The sequence below is a fragment of the Cibotium barometz genome, chromosome 19 (genome assembly GCF_041138505.1).
Source record: "Cibotium barometz isolate CiBa-2024 chromosome 19, ASM4113850v1, whole genome shotgun sequence".
Lineage (NCBI taxonomy): Eukaryota > Viridiplantae > Streptophyta > Polypodiopsida > Cyatheales > Cibotiaceae > Cibotium > Cibotium barometz.
The window spans coordinates 1,902,262-1,928,633 of record NC_141064.1 but is presented as its reverse complement, the minus strand read 5'-3'; the positions used below and the strand labels follow the sequence as shown (position 1 = coordinate 1,928,633).

The 26,372-nt window shown below is 44.0% G+C and overlaps 1 protein-coding gene across 4 annotated transcripts in view; it reads left to right on the top strand.

Moving 5' to 3' along the window:
• The first annotated feature begins 6,637 nt into the window (after positions 1 to 6,637).
• The window catches only part of LOC147628096 (O-fucosyltransferase 6-like), a 29,806-nt gene continuing 10,071 nt past the window's right edge, over positions 6,638 to 26,372 (top strand). The window contains exons 1-3 of one of the 4 annotated variants that reach the window (XM_086813110.1): positions 6,638 to 7,067; positions 7,141 to 7,200; positions 7,537 to 7,627. In XM_086813110.1, the coding sequence (XP_086669236.1) occupies positions 6,879 to 7,067; positions 7,141 to 7,200; positions 7,537 to 7,627 (340 nt within the window). In that variant the 5' untranslated portion in view covers positions 6,638 to 6,878. The remainder of the gene's footprint in view (positions 7,068 to 7,140; positions 7,201 to 7,536; positions 7,628 to 26,372) is intronic. The other 3 variants (XM_086813113.1, XM_086813111.1, XM_086813114.1) reach the window with 3 other exon arrangements.

Below are 26,372 nucleotides of genomic sequence, written 5' to 3'. Positions count from 1 at the left end.
TATATATACATATATATCTATACATACACACACACACACACACACACATATCTATCTATATATACACATATATACATAGTAAGAATCATAAATTCCTGATAAAATACATAAATACACATAATTCCTTCCACAAAACACACATTAATTGACACAATCCTACAAAAAGTGATTATAAGATATAAAAAATGCCAAAAAAAATGATAAAGAATTATGTGGCAACAAGGAGAGAAATTATATGTGGAATTTGGGGTTAAAGGTTACTGGTTAATATTCACTTGAAATCACAATCACGTTTATTTTTGAGAGATCATGCATTTTATTCCTTAGGAATTAAGTGTTAGTTACATCGAATTACATGCTATTTTTTCCCCAAAAAACTCTTTTATTTTACATAAAGTATGCTCTACTCTTGTCAAATCATGTGTTTACATTTTGAAAGAAAGGAATTACATATGAATCCTAAAGAATTTACGCACGATTCTTAATAACTTACATGTTATTTGTCAAGAATTATGTGTTTTCACAAAGAGAAATATCTTTAAATTTTTAGTAGAAGTTTGGCTTTCTCACCTCCAATATTCAACATCTGAGTCACCTACTAAGGGGAGTTGATGCACTTGCACTCAAGAAGATTAGTTAGAATTATGAGTCACCTACTAAGGTGGGTTGATGCACCTCCACTCAAGAAGATTAGTTAGAAAAAATAGACCTTGAGTAGGAGTTCACTAGTGCCTTTATAATAGAGACTTGTATGAGACTTGAACCTTGAGGATTGTGAAACCAAGTGATAGTGATGAGACCACGAGTGCTAGCACCCGACTTGGAACCTAAGCTGATAGGTCCCATTATGTATGAAGGAAATTGCCTTAGAGGATTCCCTTCTTCACCTACACCTTCCAATAAAAATGTCAGAGTCAGAGCACCATTTGGGAGTAGAAGACCCCAAACCCAAACTCCTAAGCACCAAAAATGGGCCAACCCTTGGGATTGAATCTCATGAACCATGACCATCAAGGACAGAAGGAACTAGAGAAAACTCAACAGAGTGAGTTGACAATGAGGTACCCTCATCCCAAACCCCTCTGACTACAACCACACGCATAAAGGAACACATGTAGGAGGGATTCCTTTGCCATCACTTATAGCTCCTATAGGAACCACGCACATGCTTTAGGACATATGCAAAGCCCACTATGCCACCACATTCCCGTGCAGGAGAGCTTGGTAAGTCATTTTGACATGTTAATGTCTTGGAGATGTCTTGTCAGTGGAGGGAATCACCCTAGATATTATGGGAGAGCTTGGCAAGTCATTTTGACATGTTGACATCTTGTCTATGGGAGGGCATCACCCTGGACATTATATGTATCTCACAGTGTTTGTTGAATTTCCACCACACTACTATCCAACATATATGGGATATTATCCACCTTCCCGATATGCACCTCCATAATTCACACCACCTCCTCCCATTGCCCCAGCCACCCAATTGAATTAACCTTGATATGTTAAGGATGGTAAGGGAAATAGGGAGGGGAGTAGCCATGGGCATAGCCCCAAAAACACTAACATGGAGAGCCTTAGAGCCCAAAGGGCTAAGCTAGTTCACATCTAAGTTAGTGAACAAATACAAAGAATTAGGTGATTGCATTTCATAGCTCTAAATGTTTGACCAAAATTGTGAGGCTTTTGGTCATGTAGAGGATCAAGTCAAGGAGGTGAGTGTATTTGGACTCACACCTCATCGGAAGGTTGGCTGATTGTTTTGATCATTGAAACTAGAAGACAAGGCAAATTTCAACCCCTTGAAGGAACTGATGAGGGTTGGAGAGATTGGTGTCACGTGCTACTTTGTCCCCCCACAATGCTTTTTCTCCTCAGGATGGCCATAATTCCATTGTCACTTGCCTACTTAGGCATGGTGCATGAGCTAAGAGAATCCTTTGAACATTGTCCTTTGGGAGGATTGGTTTGCTTAGAGAATCACAAGGAATAATCTATCTTACTGCACTATATAGAAGATCTAGTCGTGTGAATTTCTCCTTTGGTGATGAAGTCATATTCCCATGACTCAATGCTATCAAAAAGATCTGTAGTACTATAGTAAAGCACTCCTTTACATCTGTGACATATGGCTTTGTGGCTTGTACAATCTGACTCAGTTTCTGCTCACAGTTTATTTGGCAGCATAGGCAGTGGTGGCAGAACATCATGAGTGCCATCCAAGCATCATCATCGATTGCATGGTCAGGTTTTCCCGACGAGGAATGAGATGGAGCCCCATAGACTAACTCTGTATTGTAAGAGTACATATACTCAGTGAGATACCTCAACTCTAGATGCGACGAATAAGACAGGCTCACATATGAGAGGCGAGTTTGCCAATTCCTAGACCGGAAGATCTCAAGGATACAAAATTCCATGATGCTCTCTATGAAGGAAACTCTATTGAGGAAGTGTGAATCATTTGAGCTCATTTGAGCAATGTTTTTGTGAAGGAAACTATATCGAGGAAGTATGAAGGAAACTATATCGAGGAAGTATGATCATTCGAGCAATGTTTTTGTGAAGGAAACTCTATCAAGGAAGTATGAATCATTTGATCTCATTCAAGTAATTTTTTGTGATACAATTGAATTTAATGACAAATTTTTGGATGTTATCTCATAAGGGCAACCAAGGGGGACACCATTAGTAGAGGTGTCATTCAGCACATCAATATTCAAGGTCAATAAAAAAAGCGGAACAGCCCCATTACCTTGAATACCTTTTAATGCTATCATTGATCTACTTCTTCTCAAGGCAACCACATTTGAAGAGGCTCCCTTATACGTTAAGCTTTTCCAACCTCGACAAAAAAAGCCTTTTCAACCTCTAGATTTTGCATTCCAATAATTTGGCTGAATCTTTTCACAAGATTCTACACTGCACTTCAATGACAATAAAGGATCTCTTCTAAAGGTTTCTTTGCTTCTCTTTTGTCAGCATAAGAACCACCCCCAAAACTTTGCACTCCATTGCATAGGTCCATCCTCAGGAATGAGGAAATGTTAACTGATTCCTTGGTTAACAAAGCAGATGACTCTCTAATGGGTCTCATCAATAATAAATTTCATGGATAAAAGTGTTTACAAGTGTCTGAGTTGCAAGATCTATAAATTTTGGCACTTTATCGAGCCAAAGTGGAATGATAACTGATTCCATGGTTAATTACATGGATGTTTTTGATGGATCCCACCGATTTATATTTTTTGAAGTTAAAGCTATTACAAGTGATCGGCACCAAAATATTTTTCATTTTATATCACTTTGTAATTTATGTTTATATATTTTACGAATTTTCATTTTGCTCCAATGTGCTACACATGATGTAAACAAGGGATGACCGATGTAAGTGCGATGCCAACATCAAATTTATCATATACACTAGTAGCCTTCATAAAGACATTTTAGCTATTTCTCATTGCCCAGCATGACCACTTACAATCATGTATAAAGGATAACTCAACTAATGAGAATGGGCATTTCCTTTGTGTCTTGTGTGTTGCTTCTTTTCTACCTTTGTTACGAATTTTCTATCCATGTGTTTATTGGGGGCATTATATTTTTAGTTCTTGATGGGGATGCTTGTGTGAAGTGTGCATATTTTACCTTGATACTGGCTAAATGATCAGTGATGCGTGGATTTCTATGAGTAGGTGGACTCCCATGCATTTATGTTGACATTTGGGCTATCTGGTATTGTAGTTTTATTGTGTCGTGCCTATTTCTCATGATCTCATTAGGATTGATTGATGTGACCTCAATTGATTACTTAACTAACACGGGTAACGTTTATGAGTTTTAGATAGGGTACTGATTGAGGTGTTACATGGATGGTGGATTGAGGGGGGTAGTGTAAAGACTGAGATATAAATATTAAATATAATATTTTGTGACCATGTGATGACATTGGAGCATTCAATTAACATGCTATTTGTATAGCTTAGCATAATTATAATATGCGTATATCCATAAGAACCTTATTTATTATGGCTAGGCCCATATGTACATAGTTATTGGGTAAAGTTTTTTTTTGGGATACATTAAAACATTGGACAAAGGTTATTTTTGTTGTAAAGAAAGCCCAAACTTAGAAAATATGATATTTCTCTAAGGGCTAATTTTAGGAATATGATCTAAACACTACCTGTGGGGAGTGCAGCCACACACATCATGGGGGGAAGGGGGGGGGAGATTGCACCCAATGAGTTTTTCTTTGTCTCCTTCAATAATTTTGTCTAAGCTATGGTTAAGTGATTTATTTATATGTTATTGTGAGTTTTGATGGTTTCACATTATAATTAGAGTAAAAGTCTTGTTTCAGTGGTATTGAAAGGAAGCAAATCCAAAGGAAAGAAACTTGTTACTCATTAAATGAATTTTACATGGTTTAGGATCACGAGGAGTTTACACATTAAGTGGAATTTACATGGTTTACACATTATACTTGGAGTAAAGGTCTTGTTTTAGTGGTATTGAAAGGAAGCAAATCCAACGGAAAGAAACATGTTACTCGTTAACTGGAGTTTACACGGTTTAGAGGAGTCTACACTCTAGCTCTCATATGGGAGAGATCACCATAATAAAGGCAAAAAGCTTGAAAGCTTGATTTGACGACGAGTAAAAGGTTATATCCTGGCTTAGTGCTTGTACTTGGTTTTTATACCTCGTACCCTTACACATTACCACTTATTGATGTCCCCCATACTTGGGCAGGCCCCCAAGCCCATTGCCTTGGCCCCATTATTATAGATGGCCCATAAGCACTTTCTTACAAACCATCCCCACCCACATAGGTTTTGTCCTTGAAACCTTGCATCAGTTAGATAATCCACATGGGTAGGATCTCCAATCATACGTTCTTAGGTAGGATCTCTAGTCATAAGTTCTTGGGGTACCAATCATCCAAAAGTGAATGAATGAATGGTATATCTAATCCAATTGTGAGAGCATCATTATACTTTGCAAGCATGGTTGTAAATGGCCTCCAATAGCTTTAAACTCCATCATTTTCCCTCAAAATAGCCCAAGACTTGCTCTCCAAGATAGTACATCGAGTATGCCACCTCTCCCAATGCAAGTATCTTCATTCTCAAGTGGTATGAAGCTCTCTAACGTTGTTTTATAGGAATTTCTAATAAGCTGAATCACTATTCTTCCCTTTCATTTGACTCACCAAATGCATCTAAAATGTTCTCATAACCTCCCAAAATCATGGTGGATTGCCATGAGGCTTCTTCATTGGGTAAACACTTCCATTTGATGAGGTACTCCACTTGCATAGCACCCTTTCTCTAGCACACCCAACACTCTTTCTGACACATAATCCACCATGCCTTCCTCATCCATGGAAGGTAACTCATCTTGAATGTCCACTATTGGCCCAGCATATGCTTTCAATTGAGAGACATGGAACACATCCTGTATAGCACCCTTTCTCTAGCACACCCAACACTCTTTCTGACACATAATCCACCATGCCTTCCTCTCCATGGAAGGTAACTCATCTTGAATGTCCACTATTGGCCCAGCATATGCTTTCAACTGAGAGACATGAAACACATCCTGTATACATGTATGCTGGTAGGTAGCATCATGCTAGTATGTGTGTGGATACTCTTAAACACATCATGTGTATGTGTAGTTGCTGGTAGCATCAACTTGTAAGCCACCGTATAGACTCTCTTGAAACTCTATGCTATTATGTGTGTGGATACATTGGTGCTTAGAGTTTGGAAGGCAATGCCATCCATTAGATTGCATGTCCTCACTCTTCTCTTCTCTCTACTCTCTCTCTTGAAACTCTATGCAAGTATGTGTGTGGATACATTGATGCTTAGAGTTTGGAAGGCAATGCCATGTCCTCTCTCTTCTCTTCTCTCAGCTTCTCCTCTATTCTCTTTTCTTACTGATCTAGGCATTGCATGTGAGCAAATTGAAGCGTGGAGCCACCACATGAGTTTTGGCTTCACCAACAATTGCAACACCTACAACATGAAGGAGCATCACCACATGAGTTTTGGCTTCACCAATTGCAACACCTACAACATGAAGGAGCATCTCGGTGTGACAACAAGTTTGGGAAGATCACTTGAGGTGTGAGCTCATGTCAATATGAGGGTTGGATGGTAGGTTCGTCTTCATGGTGGTAAGTTTCCCAACGACCCTTGCTTCAATGCTAAACACATCTCTTCTCAAGGTTAAGCTTAAGGAACCAAGGTGTAGTCAAAATTTAAACAAGGCAAGTAAAGGCCATCATAGAAATGGAAAACAAAGTAGCTATTAGTTCCAAAAGGTCATCTATTAAGGAGATGGATGAGAGCACTAATTAGTCCAAGTGGGAAGAACACACCTTTAATAGGGTTAAGTGGTTAACTCTAAAGAATTGTGGAAAAGAAAGTGGTTGCAAACACCTTTGTTAGAGAATGTTTCAAGTTGATATGACAAGATACCATTCGAGCATTTCGAGTGAGCCTCAATGTCCATTGTCTTTAGATACGTGGAAAAGGCCCACCATTCGAGCATTTTGTGGGGTGGGGTGGGGTGGGTTGGGGGCTGGGCCATGGAAGGCTAGTGCACGATGCTCATTTAGCCCAAACAAAGATGCAAGGCAAGCGTATAGGCATGGTGGGCAGTTGACGTGTGAACACCTAGGGACCAGCCTTATCTACAAGAGTGAAGGCGCTGCGAGGTTTCCTTGACCAGGAACGAGTCTGGATGGAGACTGGCGTTTGAATCTGTCAAGAAGGTGGAGACTGCAACGGGTGGGAGTCGGCAAATGGCATGGAAAGCACTACCACAACAACAACATGAAGCTGTAGAAGAAGAAGACGACAATGACTGTAGCAATAGCAGCCATGGCGAGACGGGGGAGAGTGCAGAAAGTGAGGGCCATTTTAGCAGCTCCTGCTTTGCCCACAATGCCTTTGATGTGCGGATCTGTGCTGGCCATGCTCGCCCTCGCCTCCCTCATCACTGGGCCTCTGCTTGACCTGGACAGCCACCACCAGCCCCCTGTTTCTCAGGTAACCACCGTCTCCATTTTGCGTGCGTGCGTGTTTGCGCGCGCTTCTAATGGTTCTAGCTGCTGCTTCTCAGACGCCGGACTTTGTCCCTCTCGATCCAATAAAGGTCCCTCCTTATCACATGAATGCGTCGGTATGCCTCTCCCATCCGTCATGTACACGTTCTCTTAATTCATGGGTGCCATTGCACGTCTGTCTACAGAGGTTATTAGCACCACATAGGGTGATGATGACATTAGCACTCCAAGTAGATCATACTAGCATGACCTAGGATGCAAATGATGTAACATGTCAGCACGCCATTGTACAGCACCTGCTGGGATGCAGATGGTAACATGTCACCACAACGTTGTATGATCAGGATTTACCTGCCATTAACCTAGGATGATATCGACACTGCCTAGGATGCATATTATGTATTTTGTTTGATTGTGGCAGGATGTGCCTTGCATTTGATTGGTTGTGCTAGGTTGCAGTAAGAACGTCATCAGAAACCATCTGGGCTTCCAAGCTAGGGCCTTACTTTCATGGCTGCAGCTCCCCCAAAAATTCTTTTCCAAGTAAGTGAGGAGTTAGTGCTCTTCTTGTTCTTCTTCTTCCTTCTCTCATCTCATAATAACATGTCAAGTGATAAGGTGGCAGTTACCATTTTAGTTTTGTTGCAGTGGGTTTTGTAGTCGTGTGAGCTCTTAAAACCTATTATTGTATCAGTAGGCTCTTGCTTTAGTGGTCAACTCATTTCATTTTCTATGAAAACGTCGTGAGTACAAAGCCCCAACACTGGCTTGTAATACTGTCTTTTTTTTCCTTAGGTCCAAGATTCTCCTGTAGTTACTGTTTTCCACCACCCATAGGCACTTTTTATGCTATCTTCTCCCCTGCCCCTGCCCCTGCCCCCGCCCCCCCCCACCCCTTGGCTGACTAGCCTTAGGTTCAAGATCCTCCTATAGTTATCATTTTTCTTAGGCCGTACTAGAAAGAAAAGCGATGGTCCGTATATTGAACCAAAGATTCCTCGATTGAACGATTATTTGACTATGGAAGTCCTGCTAGCATGGAGAACTCCATTTGGCTTTCAGCGAGTTCATGTCTCTGGAAGGCCGTGTTGCTTTACCGCACCGCACTTATTACTCTAGGACTTATAGTTAGGCTCCTTTGAAGCGTCAGAGGGGGATCCAATCACAACGCATCTTGCTCAGCAAGTCAGGTGTAGCCATCCACTTGGGGGGAAGTATAGAATGTCCGTTGTGTGTCTAGGGCTTATGCCTAGGACAATCCCAAAGAAGTTTTGTTTGCGAGTGGCTCGACTTGCTAGTCTGACTATGAGAGTGTAGAGACCCCCATCATGGATTCCATTGGCAACAACCGAGAGAGTCTTCCTGTCTATCACTTCAATGACCTCATCATCAAAGTACACACCAAGTCCCTTCTGAGAAGCTTTGTACACTGAATACGGATTTTTGGAATTCCTTGGTACATATAAAACATCATGTAAGGTGGCAGAGGAACCCAAAGAAACATTAGCAACACCGGTGATAGGAAGTGAGGAGTTGTCGCCGATGTGAACTGAAGAAGAGAGAGTCTGGTAGTCCTCCAAGATATGGGCTTGATTGGTCATGTGGGAAGAAGCACAACTATCACCAACCCATTCTAGCGCTTCAGATGTGTCATTGATGTCTTCTGGAGAACTCATCTATGTGATCACGAGGAGTGAATCCTGTGAAGAAGTGGATGAATTTGTGACTGCCATGTATGCTACCATTGTAGATCCCTCCTCTGAAGCTTTGTCCTTGCCCTTGTCTTTGGTGTTGTGGATGGTGTATGGGTAGGGGTGGGAGCAAGACCTAGATGAGAGACTCACAGAAGAAAGATTGGGAAGAGGAACCACCTGGGGAGCGAGAGCAGGGATTCAGGCAGTGAAGGTGTTGGAGTATCAATTGGAGAAGGAGCAACAGGAGAGAAATCTCATCAAGCCGTGTCGTTTGACAAGAAACCTTCTCTGAATCAAGAGGGCTGTAAAAAACAGCAAATAGCCTCCTCTCAAGCTGTGCACAGCAAGAGGAGAGAGAAGAAAGGGAGGGAGGGTGGGAAAAGAGAAATAGAGAAAGCAAATCTCTCACGAACCTTGACCTCAGCACCTGTAAGAGAGCTTCAGCCTCCAACAGGATTCTCAAAGAATGCTGAGTTAAATGGAAGTTTCTTCCTGTTGAAGATGCCACTTGGGAAAATAAGAGGATCTATAGAGCTAAAGATAGCCCCAATTGAGATAAGGACATCCCAATCCTTAAGTGAGGAAGCATTGAAGAAGAATTGAAATTTGCAAAAGCCTTTGAAAATTAAATTTTGGATGATAATCTTGAAATTTTACATGATTCATATAGTCAAGAAAATATATAAAAGCATACGGGTGTGTGGGTACCCTTGTGTGAAAGCACTTAGATCCCAAATGAATTTTGAGAAATTTTAGTCTTTCAATCTTGTTGGGTATTTCAGAGTCTCGTGTATGCGTATGCGTCCACCTCACCTTGTCTTTGATTATATCCCGCCATATGAGTGTGTACCCATCATGTTTGTATGTCCAATAGCCTTAGGGGTTAACGGGGAAAAAGCCATTAGCAGAGCTCAAAGCATGAAAGCTGAGGAGTTACGAGAATCTCCACAAAATGCAACTGGTACTACAAGAAGATGCCAAGAATTGAATGCATCGCATAATGTTGACGCGATGATTGAGAGAATCTAGGGATTTTATGATAGAACATCCCATGCGATCATAATATAAAAGATGTCATCAAGTTATAGAAGACACTCTCAAAGCCTCTTGTGGATGTGAACAAAAAAGATAGTTGAACTTCCTACATCTATTAGAATTTGCCTATGATGCTTATTATAAAAGTATTAGTAATGAATCCTCTTAAAGCTATCTATGGTAAAGATTTCCTTACATCCTTGGCTTGGTCTGCTTATCCCCTAATCAAGGTAGAGATTTTGAAGCAAAGATACTTGATGAGATGGACAATCAAATACAATCTATAAGAAAAGATATCAAAGCCTGTCAAGATATGTAAGATCCCTATCCCCCACCGCGCAATGGATTCGGGGTGCTAATAGCGGAAGTAGTACATCTAGCGCGGGGCAGGGTTCTACACTCGGGGCCTCGCCCACGGATATCCGGACAGGTGACTAATTCCTCGGTTCTTCCAAAACCGAACTCGAAAAAACTTCTCTTGCCCGGAAAGCACAGGCGATTCCTCCACGATAAAATTTTACTAGTCAAGATCATTACTGACCAAACTGATCCCGCGACCGCACCTATAAAGATACTCGGCGAGATCAAGGAAGGAACTTACACTTGGATCATAGAGATCAACGCTTTTTTTTCCCATCAAGAGGCACAGCCGTTGATTCCTATCCATAGAACAATTACTATCGGGATTTACTTCATCTATCATAATAACAGAAAGGAGTCTCATTTTACGGATCCATCAGTCTAGCCTAACCCCATCCACTCCCATGGGTTAGCCAACTGCCCACCAACCACTGTAGTGATGGGATCCAATTAAAAATTTGGTTAGGTTTTGTCTCGGGTACCAAGGAAAAGAGTTCCCAAGCCCCCTAGCCCTTAAAGCAATCATTTAGTGAAACCATAGTGTCACCGATCATAATCTTTCAATTCTGCTCCAATTAGGAAAAGGCAGCAAAGTTGAGGAAGCCTCTGCTCCAATCAGGAAAATGCAGCAATTTCCTACCTGTTGATCAGCCTTTGGCTCTGATACCATGAAAGAAAGAGAAAACACAAGTTGTAGGCAAAAGCACAAGCTGTAGAAGGCTGTGGACAATTGATCATTGCTGAAAATGAGCACGAGGGAAGCCCGTAGGTGCTTACAAGCATATGAGACTGTTGCAACAGCCAATGACCTCTAGAAAATATGCAAGAATGAGATGAAATATGAGGAGAAGGGCGTGCTTCCTTATATATGCCTCATATGAGTTGGTTGGCCAACTGTAGAGCAGGCCGACAGTAGTCGTGCAGTCCTCCGTGATAATCTCAATGGGTCATGGAATGATGTCAGCTTGAGGAGTGGTGCTTCTGAGGCCGCTTTCTGTAATGCATGGAAGGCCTGCTCATAACGGACACTTTTTGGTGACGCGTCTTCACGTCCTTGAGGAGATCTGTAAGAGGTGTAACAAGGTCTGAAAATTTGTCCATGTGGGTATTGTAGGCCTAACAAAGACTCACAAATGATCTGATTTCCTGGGCAGTCTTAGGAACATCCCAATCTAATATAGCTTGTACCTTGTCGGGGTTTAAACGAATACTGGACTCACTAATAACGTATCCCAGATAATGAACCTTAGGCCAAATGCGCTCTTCTTTTCGTTAATGTAGAGCTTATTGTTCGCAAAAGTTGCAAGACCTTCTCCACATCGTGGTCATGCTACTCTACTCTGGTAGAAAAGATGAGTATATCAACAAAGAACATGAATACACACTTCCTAATTAGCTCGATAACTATTCAAGAATTTTTGCAATGTCGGTTGTAAAAATGTGGACTTGATGATAGCCATTCGTGAGGTCTATTTTGGAAAAATATTTAGCACCATTAAGACACTCCAGAATGTACTCGATGTGGGGCATTGGAAACTTATTCTTGATTGTGAGCTTGTTGAGTGCCCTGTAATCCACACATAAATGTGCAGTCTCACCTTTCTTTTGCACGAATAAGACGGGTGTAGCGAACGTCGAGGATGATAGGCCAATGAATCCGGCTGAGAATAACTGAGATAACTGTTGTTTAGAAAGGCGATAGGAGAACTTACTGGGAGGTTTCGTCTCAGGAACCAACTCAATGCGATGATCCTCAAGATTGTTAAACATCATCATCCCCTTGCTGCCGGCTTCCTTTGTGGTGTCCTATCTTAGCCTTTAGAGCTTACCATGTTAGATATTCCCCTCATAGCATATTCCCACTTTTTCCCTATTTTATGGAGTCATTAGTTCATATTCCTAGTCGCGAGGAGCTGGTCGGCTGCCCCTATTTGGGCATATATATAGTCGGGCCTTCCCTCCCTCACATTCATTGCTTTGTGCCACTTGCATGCCTTACTGCCTCTGCATATTGGCTTTCTGTAGTCCCTCACATACGAGGTCATCTTCTCCTCTTGCTTGGGACTTGTACCAACATGTGTTTCTTGTTTGGTGATATTGAGAGTAGGTATATACCTGCGTTTCTCTCCATCTCTCTCTCTCACTCTCTCTCCCGTGTTTCCACTTCATGGTATCGGAGCGCTGGTGACTAGCAACATTAGTTGCTCCCTCCTCTTTCTTGTGTTTTTTTCTCAGATTTGTTACTGGTGAGTTTGCCCTCTTCCAAGCGCTTCACTATTGCAGTTTTGTGGTCGATCTTCATCAACATCTGTCCCTAGGATTCTTGTAGTGCTGTCGGCCTGCTTTGTGTAGGGCAGCAGCAATGTATTTACTACGTTTTTTCTCCTATAGGCTCGTTTGCTGATGTTGGTTGGTTGATCTGAGGTTTGGTGTTACCTTCCAAGATTTGTGTTTTCAGATTCTGCCTTATCTACTACCCCTTTCACTTCTGTGTTCTCAGATTTGCAGCCCTATTTTTCTGCGTTTTATGGAATGTTCCTGCTGGTAGCTCTACCTTCACCTGGGCTTCATAATTTGGACCTGAATGTACCTTCTCTTCAGCGTTTTTTCCTCATCAGAGGTGTGGAAGCTGGTCGGCTTGTATTTTTTAGGTTTGTAGCCTCTCTGTTGGCTGTGTTTTCTTCTCCAATGGACATATTTCACCTGCAGAGGGGGTTTTGTAATAGTCACATGAGACACAAAATGGGGATGAGGAATGGGGATGGAAAAGATTGAGAATGGCCATTCCCTGTGACTATAGAGTGACATGGGACACGAAGATGCTACCATCCCAACATTCGCGAGTCAAAAAATGCCCATTCCCTCTGACTATGGGTTTTGTGTGGATTGTGGCTTTGGTGACAGTTTGGTACTTGAGAAGGACACTGAATTTTTTGATTTCAGTCAACGTTTTACTGATTTTGAAGCATCTATACCTGCGTTTTGTTATTGGCCTACAAAGAGTTTTCTACACTCAGAGGGGGCCCATCTCCAGCTACTTCACTTGAGGATCAGTTTTGGGAGTTGTTTTGTATGTGTGGAGACTTTCTACTGCGCGACTCGAGTTTGCAAATTTTGGAGGAGAGTAGTTCTTTCTTGACGAGAGTAGTGATATTTTCAGAGATCCTGAGTAGAGTTTATTTTGTCTGAGTCTATGTTCTTTGTAGTGTTTGCAGAGAAAGGAGGGGGTTTTGCCTGTGAGGTGTGATCCTTTCATAGGGATCATTAGTTTGTTGTTGATTTTTGGGATCTGATTCTATGGAATAGTCTTCTACTGTTAGTGATGCTTTTGAGGACTTTGTTACCACTACAGTTTATATTCCTTCTTCCCTTCCTCATTTTGAGGAGTCTACCTCTGCCTCTCTTTGTGATGCTTTTGAGGATGCCCCTCCCTCTACTAGTTTTGCATTTGGTTTGATGCGGCATGTAGGGTTGTTTTGGAGATGGACTTTTGGACACGGTGGGATACTTTGGATCTGCGGGGGTTGGTAGCCATGCCCAGGGCACAGTGGTACTTCCAGAGTTTTTTGGATTCGGATCAAAATGAGGTTGGGCTTGTACCAGTTTGACGACGTCATTTTTCAGAGGGGCACGTGGAGTCCTTTCATCTCGCAATGTCCACCTTAGTGGAGTGTGCTTGTGTATAGCATTGGGCAAACTCATGGTACGCAGTTTGAGCATTTGATTTATCTTTTCTACAGGTCTTTACATCTTGCAATATCGACCTTTATGCTTCTTTTCAATGTTTGGCAACTCTTGTTACAGAGTTTGAGCAAATGGACTCAGAGGGTTCCAGTGAGGAGGAGCTTCCTTCTCCCAAGATTGATTATCTACAAGATTTGATCTTGGTTGGTTTTGAGATTTTTCAGACCTTCTCCAGCGTGGAAACTCGACATTCGACTTCGGGGAGTGTTCTTATACTTGGGAGTGGAACCATTATTTATAATAGCACGTCGTAGCCTACATGGTTGTTTTCTTCTAGAGGAGCGGTATACCTGGTAGCTTGTTTTGTTGCTTTTGTAGTTGAGTTGCTAAGGAGATTGCTTGTGGAGCTTTCCTGGTACTTGTTGCTGCAGTCTTTCATCTTTGATTGAGGACGGCGTCGGACGGCGTCTTTGGCTTCTTGGAGCTCACTCAGCATCCAGTACTGAGAGGTGGTGTTAGACATCATCATCCCCTTGCTCTGGTGTTGGCTTCCTTTGTGGTGTCCTATTCTAGCCTTAAGGGCTAACCATGTTAGCTAGAGGGGTTGTTCACCCCTCGCATCATATTCCCACTTTTTTCCTATTTTACAGTCATTAGGTTGTATTCCTAGTTGTGAGGAGCTGGTCGGCTGCGGGCATTTATGTAGCCGGGCCTTCCCTCCCTCACATTCATTGCTTTGTGCCTCTTAGATGCCTTAGTGCCTCTGCATATTGGCTTTCTGTAGTCCCTCACATGCAAGGTCATCTTCCCCTCTTGCTCGGGACTTGTATTAGCATGTGTTTCTTGTTTGGTGATATTGAGAGCAGTTATATACCTGTTTTTCTCTCCGTCACTCTCTCTCTCTCACTCTCGCTCCTGTGTTTCCGCTTTCCCATCTTCCGTTGTGCACTTCTTCATGGTATTAGAGCGCCGGTGACTTGCAGCATTAGTTGCTCCCTCCTCTTTCTTGCGTTTTTTTTTTCTCAGATCTATTGTTGGTTAGTTTACCGTCTTCTAGGTACTTCACTGTTGCAATTTTGTGGTTGATCTTCATCAGCATCTGTCCCTAGGACTCTTGTAGTGCTGTCGGCTTGCTCTGTGCATGGCAGCAACAGTGAATTTGCTGGGTTTTTTCTCCTACAGGCTCGTTTGCTGATGTTGGTTGGTTGATCTGAGGCATGGTGGTACCTTCCAGGGTCTGCGTGTTCAGATTCTAGCTTATGTACTGCCCCTTCCACTTCTGCGTTTTCAGATTTGCAGCCCTGTTTTGCTGCGTTTTTTGGAGTGTTCCTGCTGGAAGCTCTACCTTCACCAGGGCTTCATCATTTGGACCTGAAGGTACCTTCTCTTCAGCGTTTTTTCTTCATCTGAGGTGTGGAAACTAGTAGGCCTGCATTTTCAGCTTTGCAGCCTCTTAGTTGGCTGCGTTATCTTCTCCAATGGACACATATCACTTGCAGAGGGGGTTTTGTGTGGATTGTGGCTTGGGTGACAGTTTAGTACTTGAGGACACGGAATTTTTGAATTTCAGTCAGCGTTTTGTTGATTTTGGAGCATCTATACTTGCGTTTTGTTCCTGGCCTACAAAGAGTTTTCTACACTTAGAGGGGGTCCATCTGTCACCATTTGGCCACCAAATTGGTCCACCCGTGCTTTCTTATCATGTATGTACATTGGACTGGTGTCCATGGCAGTTGTATATGCCGGGGATTGATGCCACTCATGTGATACTGTGGACTTGGCTTTCCGTTGGGACTTGTGCCTCCGTGTACATGCGCGGAAATGCTTGGTGGATTGGTGTTCCATTGGGTCTGGTACCTCGTGTACTTGCTTGGAGCACGTCTATTTTGGTATAGTCTCATGAACGGGGATTGTCGATACCAATGCTACATTGCATAGCATCTTTATGTGCTTGCTTGTTGCAATTGAAATTGCATGCTGTTTTCATGCTTGCTTGACCAATGTGTAGTTCCAGGTAAGGGGACACCCGTTCGCGAACCGTGCGTGTGAAACTGTCTGCTGACATGGTTATGTGGCATGTGACAGGTGGTAAGTATTGGTTATGAACCTAGCCTTAGGATTTAGCACTAATTTATAAGTGAGTGTGTACACTTTTCATGAAGTTTTGGAGGACCAAAACTCACTTATAAATTATGACCAGCCCAGTGTTCACACACACTGATGTCTCGAGGTGGACATAACCCAATGTCCACCGCCCAGACCTTATCCACTTTGTACAAAGGGAGTAACTAGCCATGTGTCCACTCTAGCTTGCTCCACAAAGCACCTGCTTGTCACCTACACTGGACAACTCACCACCTCACTCCTCCTCCTCTCTCTAGAGATAGGCGTCTCCTTCATGAGGGTTGTTGGGCTGCATTTTCTGCACTTTCTCCTTCCCAACTCCATTTTCAAGCTTGCTAAGGTGTTTCTCAAGCTTCCAAGAGTGTTTCCGGATGCTAATCACTCTCCTACACACTTGAGAGGGTAGTGTGGATTGCAAGTCTACATTGACAACCACTTGTTTGCAATATTGTATTCATATGCATTGGTATGGAAATCTGGTCAGAAATGCCCATGACACTATGTACTTGATTCTCCCAAGATCAATATACTTTATTTGGAGGAGGGGTCGGTCGTTCCGGCACATTGTGTGTCTCTTGTCAATTCAGCAATTTACTTCTTGTATTTGAGCAAGTGTCCATCAAATCTTAGTGTATTTAAGTGTATTGATTAGCATTGTGTTCAACCAAGTTACATTGGTATCAGAGCATACAGTTCTCTTTCACTTCTATCGTGAGAGACGATCACCGTGAACACTAGCTATCTCCACACTTAGAACATTATGGACAGTGATACAATGAATGTTGGAGATGCTAATACAATGAATGTTGGAGATGCTAATACAAGAGGCAGGGACAATGAAATGCATGCCTCCAATGCTTTACAGGATGTGCAAACTCATGTGGTGCACAATAGGGAACATGAATATGTGGGACAGCCTTCTCGTGGCAAAGAGAAGATGCAGGAAGAAGAGTCCATAGTCTTGAGGACTGAACTTACTCGTATGCAGGCTCTTCTCCATGCACAACAAGAAGAATTGAATTGAATACCGCCGCGAGGATCCATTGGTACATGACCGTTTGAAAGCCAAGAAAGCTGAATCTTATATGGATCATGCAATGGCAATGATTGCTCAAGAGTTGCACAACCAAGGGATGCAGCACGTGCATACTTGGCTCGTACTGAGGATGCCTATGCAGAAAAGGTAACCATCCCACATGTCTTGGAATCCCCACAGGTACCCGAACAAGAACTTATGTCTAAGAGGATGAATCTCCATGCTATGGGAGAGGAACAATCAGTGACTTCACGCCACGCAGGAATACCTTATGTAGCCCGTAAAGGATACAATGTTTATGGCAGTGGTCAAAATGTATGTCAAATGTCATTGCCGACTGAAAATGTGCATGCATAACACATGCAACATGGGCTGCAATTTTTTGTTGGTGCTGGTATTCCGCGTATCTCTCATGCCACTCATGCCTTCAAGAGTGCTCGTGAGGAAGAAGCTATGGCTGAAAATGTATCAATGCATGTTGAGAGGCCAGCCATGCCTCATGCTTACAGGGCACATGTATCTATGCCTTGTGGATCAATTTTTGGTCCTAAAATGATGCCAGTCATAGGAGCTGTCCCAATGGACAAACATGGGGGAAAACATGTTGAGATGCAGGCACATGTATCAAAGTCTCGTGACTTCAAAGCCGGAGACAAATCTGTGAAGTTTGACACATCATGGGGAATATGATGCATCAAAGACACTTGCTTTTATTGCCCAGTTTAATATTGCTTTCAGTGATGAAGATTTCACTCAGAAATCCATGATCCGGCATGTAAGCATGTTCATGAAAGGCACTACTGCCCATTGGTGGCTCACGGAGAAGCTTTCACCGAATCCTGCTAGATCATGGAAAGTGTTCAAGGAGAGGTTCTATGCTCAATTCTTGCCTCCCAATGTATTGAATGAGATAACAATGAAGTGGGATTGGGTGAAGCAAAATCAAGGGGAATCGGTAAATGCATATGTACAAAAGTTTTGGAAAGTGCTTTTGAAGGTGTCTCCATTCATGTATGTCACTGAGGCGGAAAGGAAGAGAAGGTTTCAATTGGGATTGCAACCCGTGTACAAAGCGGACTACAAATGTATCCTGATCATACCTTACACCAACTAATCGCAGCCGCCACCGCCACGGAGCAATTGGAACTCAAATTGAGTCGATCCAATAAGGCTAAACCCTCATTTCAAGGCAAAGAGAGAGCTGTCCAAAATTTGCAAAATAATGGACAGCCACCTAAAAACGACCAAAACCAAGATAAAAATGATCCAAAGGTTGAAAATAACACTACCAAGAAGCGTCCCTTTAAACTGAGAGACTATGGTCTCACTTCGGAGCAGAAAAAGCAATATATGAGTGAGGGGAAATGCTTTACTTGTGGTAGCACCGAGCATATTGCAAAGGCATGCCTAAACAAGAAGAAGCGTGATAATGCAAATGCATCAAAGCCTAATGTGCATATGATTCCGGATGGGCGGGGCAACACTTCACATGATAGCAAAGACAGGGTTGTATGTGAAGCTTGGGGACAGCTCAAGGATCGCTTTGTTCATGTTTGATGATTGTGCATCTGAAAATTTCATATCCACACAAATGGCAGTTGCTTTGGGTATTGAAGTGGAGAACATGGGTCCTCAAATTGAAGCAGGGGCTGCCTTTGTTGGTAGAGAAGTGCAGGTCATGCCTATTTTTGGTAAGTTGCGCGTACACATTTAAAGCTATGTGGATCATGCGGATTTTCTTGTGGCGCCTTTGAATGGCTGTGATGTATTGCTTGAAAAGCCTTGGCATACACATATTGATCCGTGCAAGGCTTACAAGACCAACAGGATCACCTTCATGCATAGAGGCCGAGAGCATGTAATTGATGCTGGTGAAGAGGGTGATACCATTCCCCTCGTATCTTATGTACAAATTAAAAAAGTAATGAAAAAGAGTGTTTTTGCGTACTTCATTTTTGTACGAGAGCATGTTGAGGAAAATAATGTACATTTAAACACTCTTAGTAATGATAGGCTGAAATTTTTGCAAGAGTATAATGATTGTTTTGTTGATGAGTTACCAAATGAGTTGCCACCCGTACGACCGAAAGATCATCGCATTGATCTTGTGCCGGGTAACTCACCACCTAATAGGCTAGCCTATCGTGTAAGTGCATCCCAAAAAGAGGAGATCATGAAGCAGGTGAGTGAGCTTCTTGAGAAGGGTTTGGTTTAGCCAAGCTCTTTCCCATATATTGTTCACCCGTCCTCTTGGTTCAAAAGAAGGATGGATCCTTTCGTGTATGTGTGGATTCTAGAGCTTTGAATAAGCTTACCACCATCAAGAATCGGTTTCCGATTCCATGCATAGACGACATCCTTGACAAGTTGGATGGATCGGCATGTTTTAGCCGAATTGATCTCAAGAGTGGGTATCATCAAGTGCGTGTAGTGCTTGAGGATGTACACAAAACTGCTTTCAGGGCATTTGGACTTTATGAGTATCTTGTTATGCCTTTTGGTCTTACAAATGCCCCGGCTACATTCAATAGAATGATGGATCGCATATTCTGTGGGTACAAGAAATTTACAAGTATCTTCTTTGATGACATCCTAGTCTTCTCGAAGACCGCAGAAGAGCATAGAGCTCATTTGGCCATTGTTTTTGAAGAACTCTGTAAGCATAAACTCTTCATAAATGCAAAGAAGAGTGAGTTCTTCTTGTCAGAGATACATTATCTTGGGCATATTGTGTCCAAAGATGGAGTGTTGAAGGATCTCGCAAAGATTGATGCAATGTGGAAGCCCAAATTGAGTTCGGTGCATGAGATCCGTAGTTTTCTTGGATTATGCTCTTACTACCGCCGCAGGTTCATTCGGCACTTTGCATGGATTGCTTCTCCTTTGCATGATTTGACAAAGAAGAAGGCCGTGTTCAAATGGACTAATGTAGAGAGGGATGCATTCCTCAAATTGAAAGATGCAACTACTCATGGTCCAATGTTGATCATTCCGGATTTGCAAAAGCCTTTTAGTGTGGAATGTGATGCATCTGGAAATTGCATAGGAGGTGTCCTTAATCAAGAGGGACATGCCGTGGCTAATGAGAGCCATAGATTGCATGATGCAGAGCTATCTCTTGGCATTTATGAGAAAGAGCTCTTGGCTGTAATTCATGCACTTACTATATGGAAACATTACCTTCTTGGGGGTGATTTCATTGTGAAGACAGATCACCAGAGTTTGAGGTATTTTCTTACCCAAACTAAGTTGTCAGAGAAGCATATGAGGATGGCCAATTTCCTCTCTATGTTTCATTTTCAGATCTTGCACACCCGTGCATGATTTGCATCATACGGATGCTGATTTTGCCACTATTTGGGCTGATTTGATGGCTGGTCATGCACATACCTCATATGTGATCAAAGAGGGTTATCTCATGAAAGATAATTGCCTATGTGTGGTGTTTGACATGAGGCAAAAGGTTTTGGATGAGTACCATGCTCCTCCATATGCTGGTCATAGAGGCATAATGCCTACTACGCACATGATTGAGTGGTATTTGTTTTGGCTAGGTATTCGCAAGGACATAGAGGCACATGTATGTGTATATATCACCTGTCAAAAGGTGAAATTTGATAGGCAAAAGGCACTAGGTTTACTTCAGCCATTGCCTATTCCCACGCAGCCATGGGCAAGTATTACAATGGATTTCATTATGGACTTGCCACGGACCCAACAGGGTAATGATGCAATTTGGACAATTGTGGACAGGTTTAGCAAGCAAGCTCATTTCTTGCCGGTCAAAAAGACCATCAAAGCTGAGCATATGGTTAAAATATATCTTGCATAAGTGTTCAAACATCATGGAATGCCGAAGTCCATTGTGGGGGATAGAGATCCCAGGACTACAAGTCTCTTTTGGCGGGCCTTATTTGATAATATGGGCACCAAATTGAACTTCTCATCAGCTTATCACCCTCATACAGACGGGCAAAGTGAGGCTGCAAATTTAGCCGTGTTGGATCTCTTGAAATGTTATGTGGCGGATCAGAATTCTTCTTTGGAGAAGTACTTACCGCTTGTAGAATTTGCATACAACAACACGGTGCATGCATCTATAGGAAAGGCCTCGTTTGAGATTGTTTATGGTAAGGTGGTTTTGCCACCCATCCTTCGCACAGCTGGCTGTTGGTGATGGAGGCCATGGTTGGTAGGCGAGAAGAGGAATTGGCCACCGGTGGGAATTGGCCACCGGTGGGTTGCACTGTCAAGTGCAGGCGTGGTCGCAAGCTGCTGTTGAGGGGGGGTGTTTGGAGTAGCGCCGTCCATGTAACTCGCCTAGGAAGCGCGGGAGTGGGTGTGCATTGCTTGACCATGGCACAATTAAAGATTTTGGCATTTAATCACAACCACTAAACAATCCAGAAAGCTTGAACATGTTATATTTTCTCCTTGGATAATAAAATACTCCAAGAGAGAGGGAGGGGGCCCCCGGTCGGCTCATTCCGGCCTCTATGCGGTGTTATATGTGTAACTTTTATTGATGCCAGATTATCCATATACAAATGCCATAACTCCGCCCAACACAAGGCAACCATAAAATTCAGCCGGTACACAAGTTGTAAAAATGCCAAGTCAACAATATAATCCATATACCTCCGTGTGGGTATTGTTTCTTCCCCAAAAACCATGGGTCTTCATGCAATAGAGCTGGTACAAGTATAATGGCTGGTACAGTAGGTACAATGGTTGGTACAACAAGTACAAGGGTTGGTACAGCAGATACAATGGTTGGTACAACGAGTACAAGGGTTGGTACAATAGATACAACAAGTACAAGGGTTGGTACAACAAGTAGAGTGGCTAGAAATCATAATAAAATGATTAAATACCCTTGCCTCCAGTATTTCTTCGCAATGGAAGCCTCCAAAACAGTTCCCAACAGCCGGTATTCTTCATGGGCAGTCTTCAAGAGAGAGAGAAAGAGAGTAGCCAACATTAGGACGGCCTGCAACGGTGGTAGAGGCTAGTGTGCAGCAAGAGAGCCTCCTTTAATGAAGAGAGTGCTCCAATTTATAGATTTGGGGCTCCCATGAGTGAAAATGGAAAGAGAAGGCTATAATAACAAGTGGAGAGCCACACAATAGGTGAAGTGACAAGTGTGAGGCCACTTGTCTTACTTTGGTCCACTTTCTTGCCACATGTCCCAATTGGTAGCCCATTTGTCATAGGTACTTTGGCAACTCTTGGTATTTGGTCAATTCCATACGTAATGACGCGAACATAATTTTCATCGGAGTCAAACCAAAAATAGTAACCCTCCTAGATTCTAGAAGTGTGATCCTTTGTATTCTAGGATAATCTTCCATTTCCAAAGCTTGTACTTTCCAAATATTTAGACGTCTTGGAGTCCACCAGATCCCTGTCATACTGGGAAATGTCCAGGCTAGTGACAATCCAACAGCTCCACGTGGAAGTTGATTGTCCCATAGTTCTTTAGTAGCTTTCAAATATGTTAAAACCTTAGGTCAAAAAGCTTTCAAGTATAGTGATATTGGGAGAAACTTGAAAGAGCACAATAAATCAGTCATTCTTACAACTGAATGCCCTTGTAGGAAGGCTGTCTTCTCTTTGTTTGTGGAGGAATCTTTAGGACATGTGGTCACTGCAGATTGCTCCATTCTTCCTTCTCATTCGCTTAAAGAGCTCTTTTCTAAAGGCAATAAATTTAGACTTTCTTCTTTAGTTGACTCTTGTCTTCTTAAGGCCATAGAAAAGGGCATATCTAGTTTTGTAGTCAAGCTAGAAGAATCTTTAGGAGTTCAAGGCATTTTTCTCATTGGAAAGCTACTATTTTGAGAAAGGCCTTTGAGAAACTCACAAAATTCTGTTCAAAGAGTACTCCCTCTATTAGCAATTCTTTATCTTCTAGCGATTTAGTTGCTCTCAAGATATTTCATCGAGATTTTGTTATTTCCTACGTAGACAAGTGTTCTAACAAAAAAATTTTTTTCCCGAGAAAAGATCCTTTTATTAGTTATAAAAAAACGCCCACTGGGCTACAAAACCCCTCTCTTGTTAATAAGAAGGTAGAGCAGAGATGCAATCAAGGCAGCTAGGGAGACTCTCCCTAGGTGCAAAAAAGTATAGATAAAAGTACACATAACTGAGAGGCTATATTATACAATAGGAGGGGGGAAAATCCAAACAGGTGGCCTGTAGTGCCAGCGGGGGGTACCCGCGTGTAGAGTATAGAAAGGGCCGTTGTGCCAAGTGGTGTGGAAGGCCTGGCGCCGCAAGATCGCTCGATCCGAGTCGCCCCGGATGCGGTCATACTGTTCTCGCAAGGTGTGAATCAGCTCCTGCCAGATACTCCAAACAGTCTCTGTTGGTGGCTCTAGTCTCCCCTCAAAGGCCCTAAAACAACGGGCTTTCCAGGTGAACCATATGGTGAGGCTGCTAAGGAGCTCCCATCGTAAATCCCTCTCCTGTGTCCAGCCGGCGGACGAGAAGTCTGGTGAAGGAACAAGGCGAGGCTGGCCCCTAATGAATTTGATGGCCTGGCTGTCCTGCTCCGTCTCGTATCCCAGAGCAGGCCCTGACGAAGTCGACCAAGCAGCGGCTCCCCAAGTATACATGCCCTCTGGAGGGGGGGGGGCAAAATGCGCAACATCCTCAGCCAAATCTACTGTGCCTGTGGACAGTCCCATAGGCAATGTCTCTGTGTCTCCAATGGGTGGCCGCCTCAGACGCAGGCCGATGGAAGGCCACTGTAGACAAGCCAGGTGCCAACTGCAGAGCCCCTGTGGGCAACCAGCCAGTGGAAAGTCGAGATCCTGCGTGCTTGTCGGCTAGCCCAGAGCCTGGTCCAAAAATCCTCCAGGAACTCCTGTGAGAGGCCCTGTAGCCGCCAATGCTCCGATGCAGCTGGAGAGACCATCCTCGTCGCAGTCAAAATATGCCTCCCCAGCCGAACAATGTACTGGAAAAAGGTGATCTCTGTGGCCTCGGGGGACGCATAAGGATCCTGCCACTCGTACTCGCCAGGGTCCCACTGGAGCCGGGCCAAGGGGCGCGCAGCATATGCCCATATGCGCCAATCAGAGTCCACATCTGCAGGGTCTGGATCAATATGCCACTTCCGAGAAGCGGTGGCCACTACCCGTATCCTCTGAAAGATGCACTCTGCAACCAAAGGCGACTCCGCCTCCACTCTTTGAAGTCTGCTTTCATCCTGTATCTCATAGTAGAGGCATCTACCATCCTCAGTGCAAGCTCTGACAGCAATTAGGATCTCCAACTGTGTAAAGGCTCCCATCCACCGTGGGGCCGCTGGCTCGAAAGGCGTGAACCACTCCTCAGTGAGTGCCTCCTAAATGTCATTCCTCATAATCAGCCCCCCTCTGAAGTGACTCAGCCTCTCCGCCTGGATCTCCTCCGGAGACTGCAAAAGGCTTGCCAATCTCCAAAACAACGTGCTGGGCCTGCCGCCAATGGTCCCCAGGCTAGACGAGGCCGAGAACCCAGCATATGACCATGCTCTGTGCGTATCGCGGGGCTCCAGATGAGCGGCTGAGTGGCTGTCTGGCCCGCTCCTCATCACAAGTGGGAGATCTCTGAGAAAGCCCCGGTCTCAGCAGCTCCCAAGCTCGCAGGATGCTCAAGGCAAATCTGTCCTCCCATCCTCTACTGAGGCCTGTCCTCCTCATCTCTATGAAGATCCACCGTATCTCTGGTGCCCAAGTGCCCCTTGTTGGGGGAGCTCTAGCCTGCAGCCGCTGAAAAAGAAGCTCCTTCCAAGGCTCAGCGCCTGGAAGCAGCCCCCGAACAATAAGCTTCCCCAACAAGGCTCTACTCTGATCAGCTGGATCTATAATGCCCAAGCCCCCCTGGCCCAGTTGAAGAGTAATAACTGCCCAAGCAACCTTGGCCCGGGCCGGCTGACCATCCCGCCCAGACCAAAGAAAGTTCCTGATCAGCCTCTGTACCTGGCTGATGCAAGAGCTTGAGAAGATCCAGCAAGACGTGATGTACGACATAGTCGGATCCAAAAAGCCACTGTCTTGCGCCAATTGATCAATGCTCCCGAAGCCACACCAAAAACCTGTAGTGATTGCTTTGCCCTCTGTAGATTGGCCTCCTGGCCATGCAGAAACAATCGTGTGTCATCAGCAAACTCAGAATCGAGCAGGTCCTCACCCCAAGCTGGAGTCCTCTCAAACCAACCTCCTCTACTGTCAGATACATGCTCATAGCCTTTGCAAAGAAGAGAAAAAGGAACGGGGCGAGAGGGCATCCCTGACGGACTGATCTGGTCAACTCAAAAATCGGCGCCCGTTCTCCTGCCATCAACACGTGGCTACGAGCTGTGGTGTATAGAGCCGCCAGTCCTCGAATCCAGTCTGGCTCAAAACCCAGGCGAAGCATGGTGCCCTCTAGGAAACCCCAATCGACTCTATCGTATGCCTTCTCAAAATCGAGAAGCATCACGACCAAGTCCTCACCGAGAAATCTAGCTCGGGCCGTCGCCTCCCAAAAGGTGAAAATGTTGTCAAGGATACTGCGCTCCTTGACGAATCCTATCTGGGTAGCATGAATCAACTCCCCAAGGAAGGGCTGGATCCTCAAACTCAAGGCCTTTGCTAGGACCTTGTAGACAGTATTGAGGATCGTAATAGGCCTCCAATGCCGAATATCATCTGACACTCCCTCCCCCTTGGGGATAAGAAAGATCAAGCCCTCTGAAAAGCTCTGTGGCATCACCCCAGTGTCCAAAACAAACTGAAAGCCCCTGCGGAGGCCTGGCCCCAAAAGGTCCCAATAGCGTATAAAGAAGGCAGGTGTCAATCCGTCCTCCCCAGGGCAACTATGACACAGAAGGGCCCTCAAAGCCTCAACAAGCTCATCCTCTGAAAGGGGCTCATCCAAAGCTGTGCGCATACGATCTGTGACCCTCCTCTGCACATGGGCCCACACAGTCTGTCTGCAAGCATCACGTGCCTCCGTGGCTGGCTCTGCTGAAAGCAGGTCTCTATAGAACTCAGTGGCAATGGCTCTAATCTCCCCGGGCTCAGTGGCTAACAATCCGTCTTGCCTCCTGAGCTGGCGTACTCCTGCTCGAGCATGGCGGGGTTCGGTGATCTCAAAGAACTCCCCAGTCACTCTATCACCAAGCTGCGTCCATTGAGAGACCTGGCGATGATAGTAGAACTCATGTCTCTGCTCCTCTGCCTCTCTAACCTCCTGGCGTGCCTGGCTCAGCTGGGACGCCACCCACTCACATGTAGGCAGCTGCTCCTGAAGACGTTGAAGCGAAACAAGGCTACGTCTCAAGCGACGCTCTCGCTCTCGAGTCTCTCCCAGCCGTGTCAAG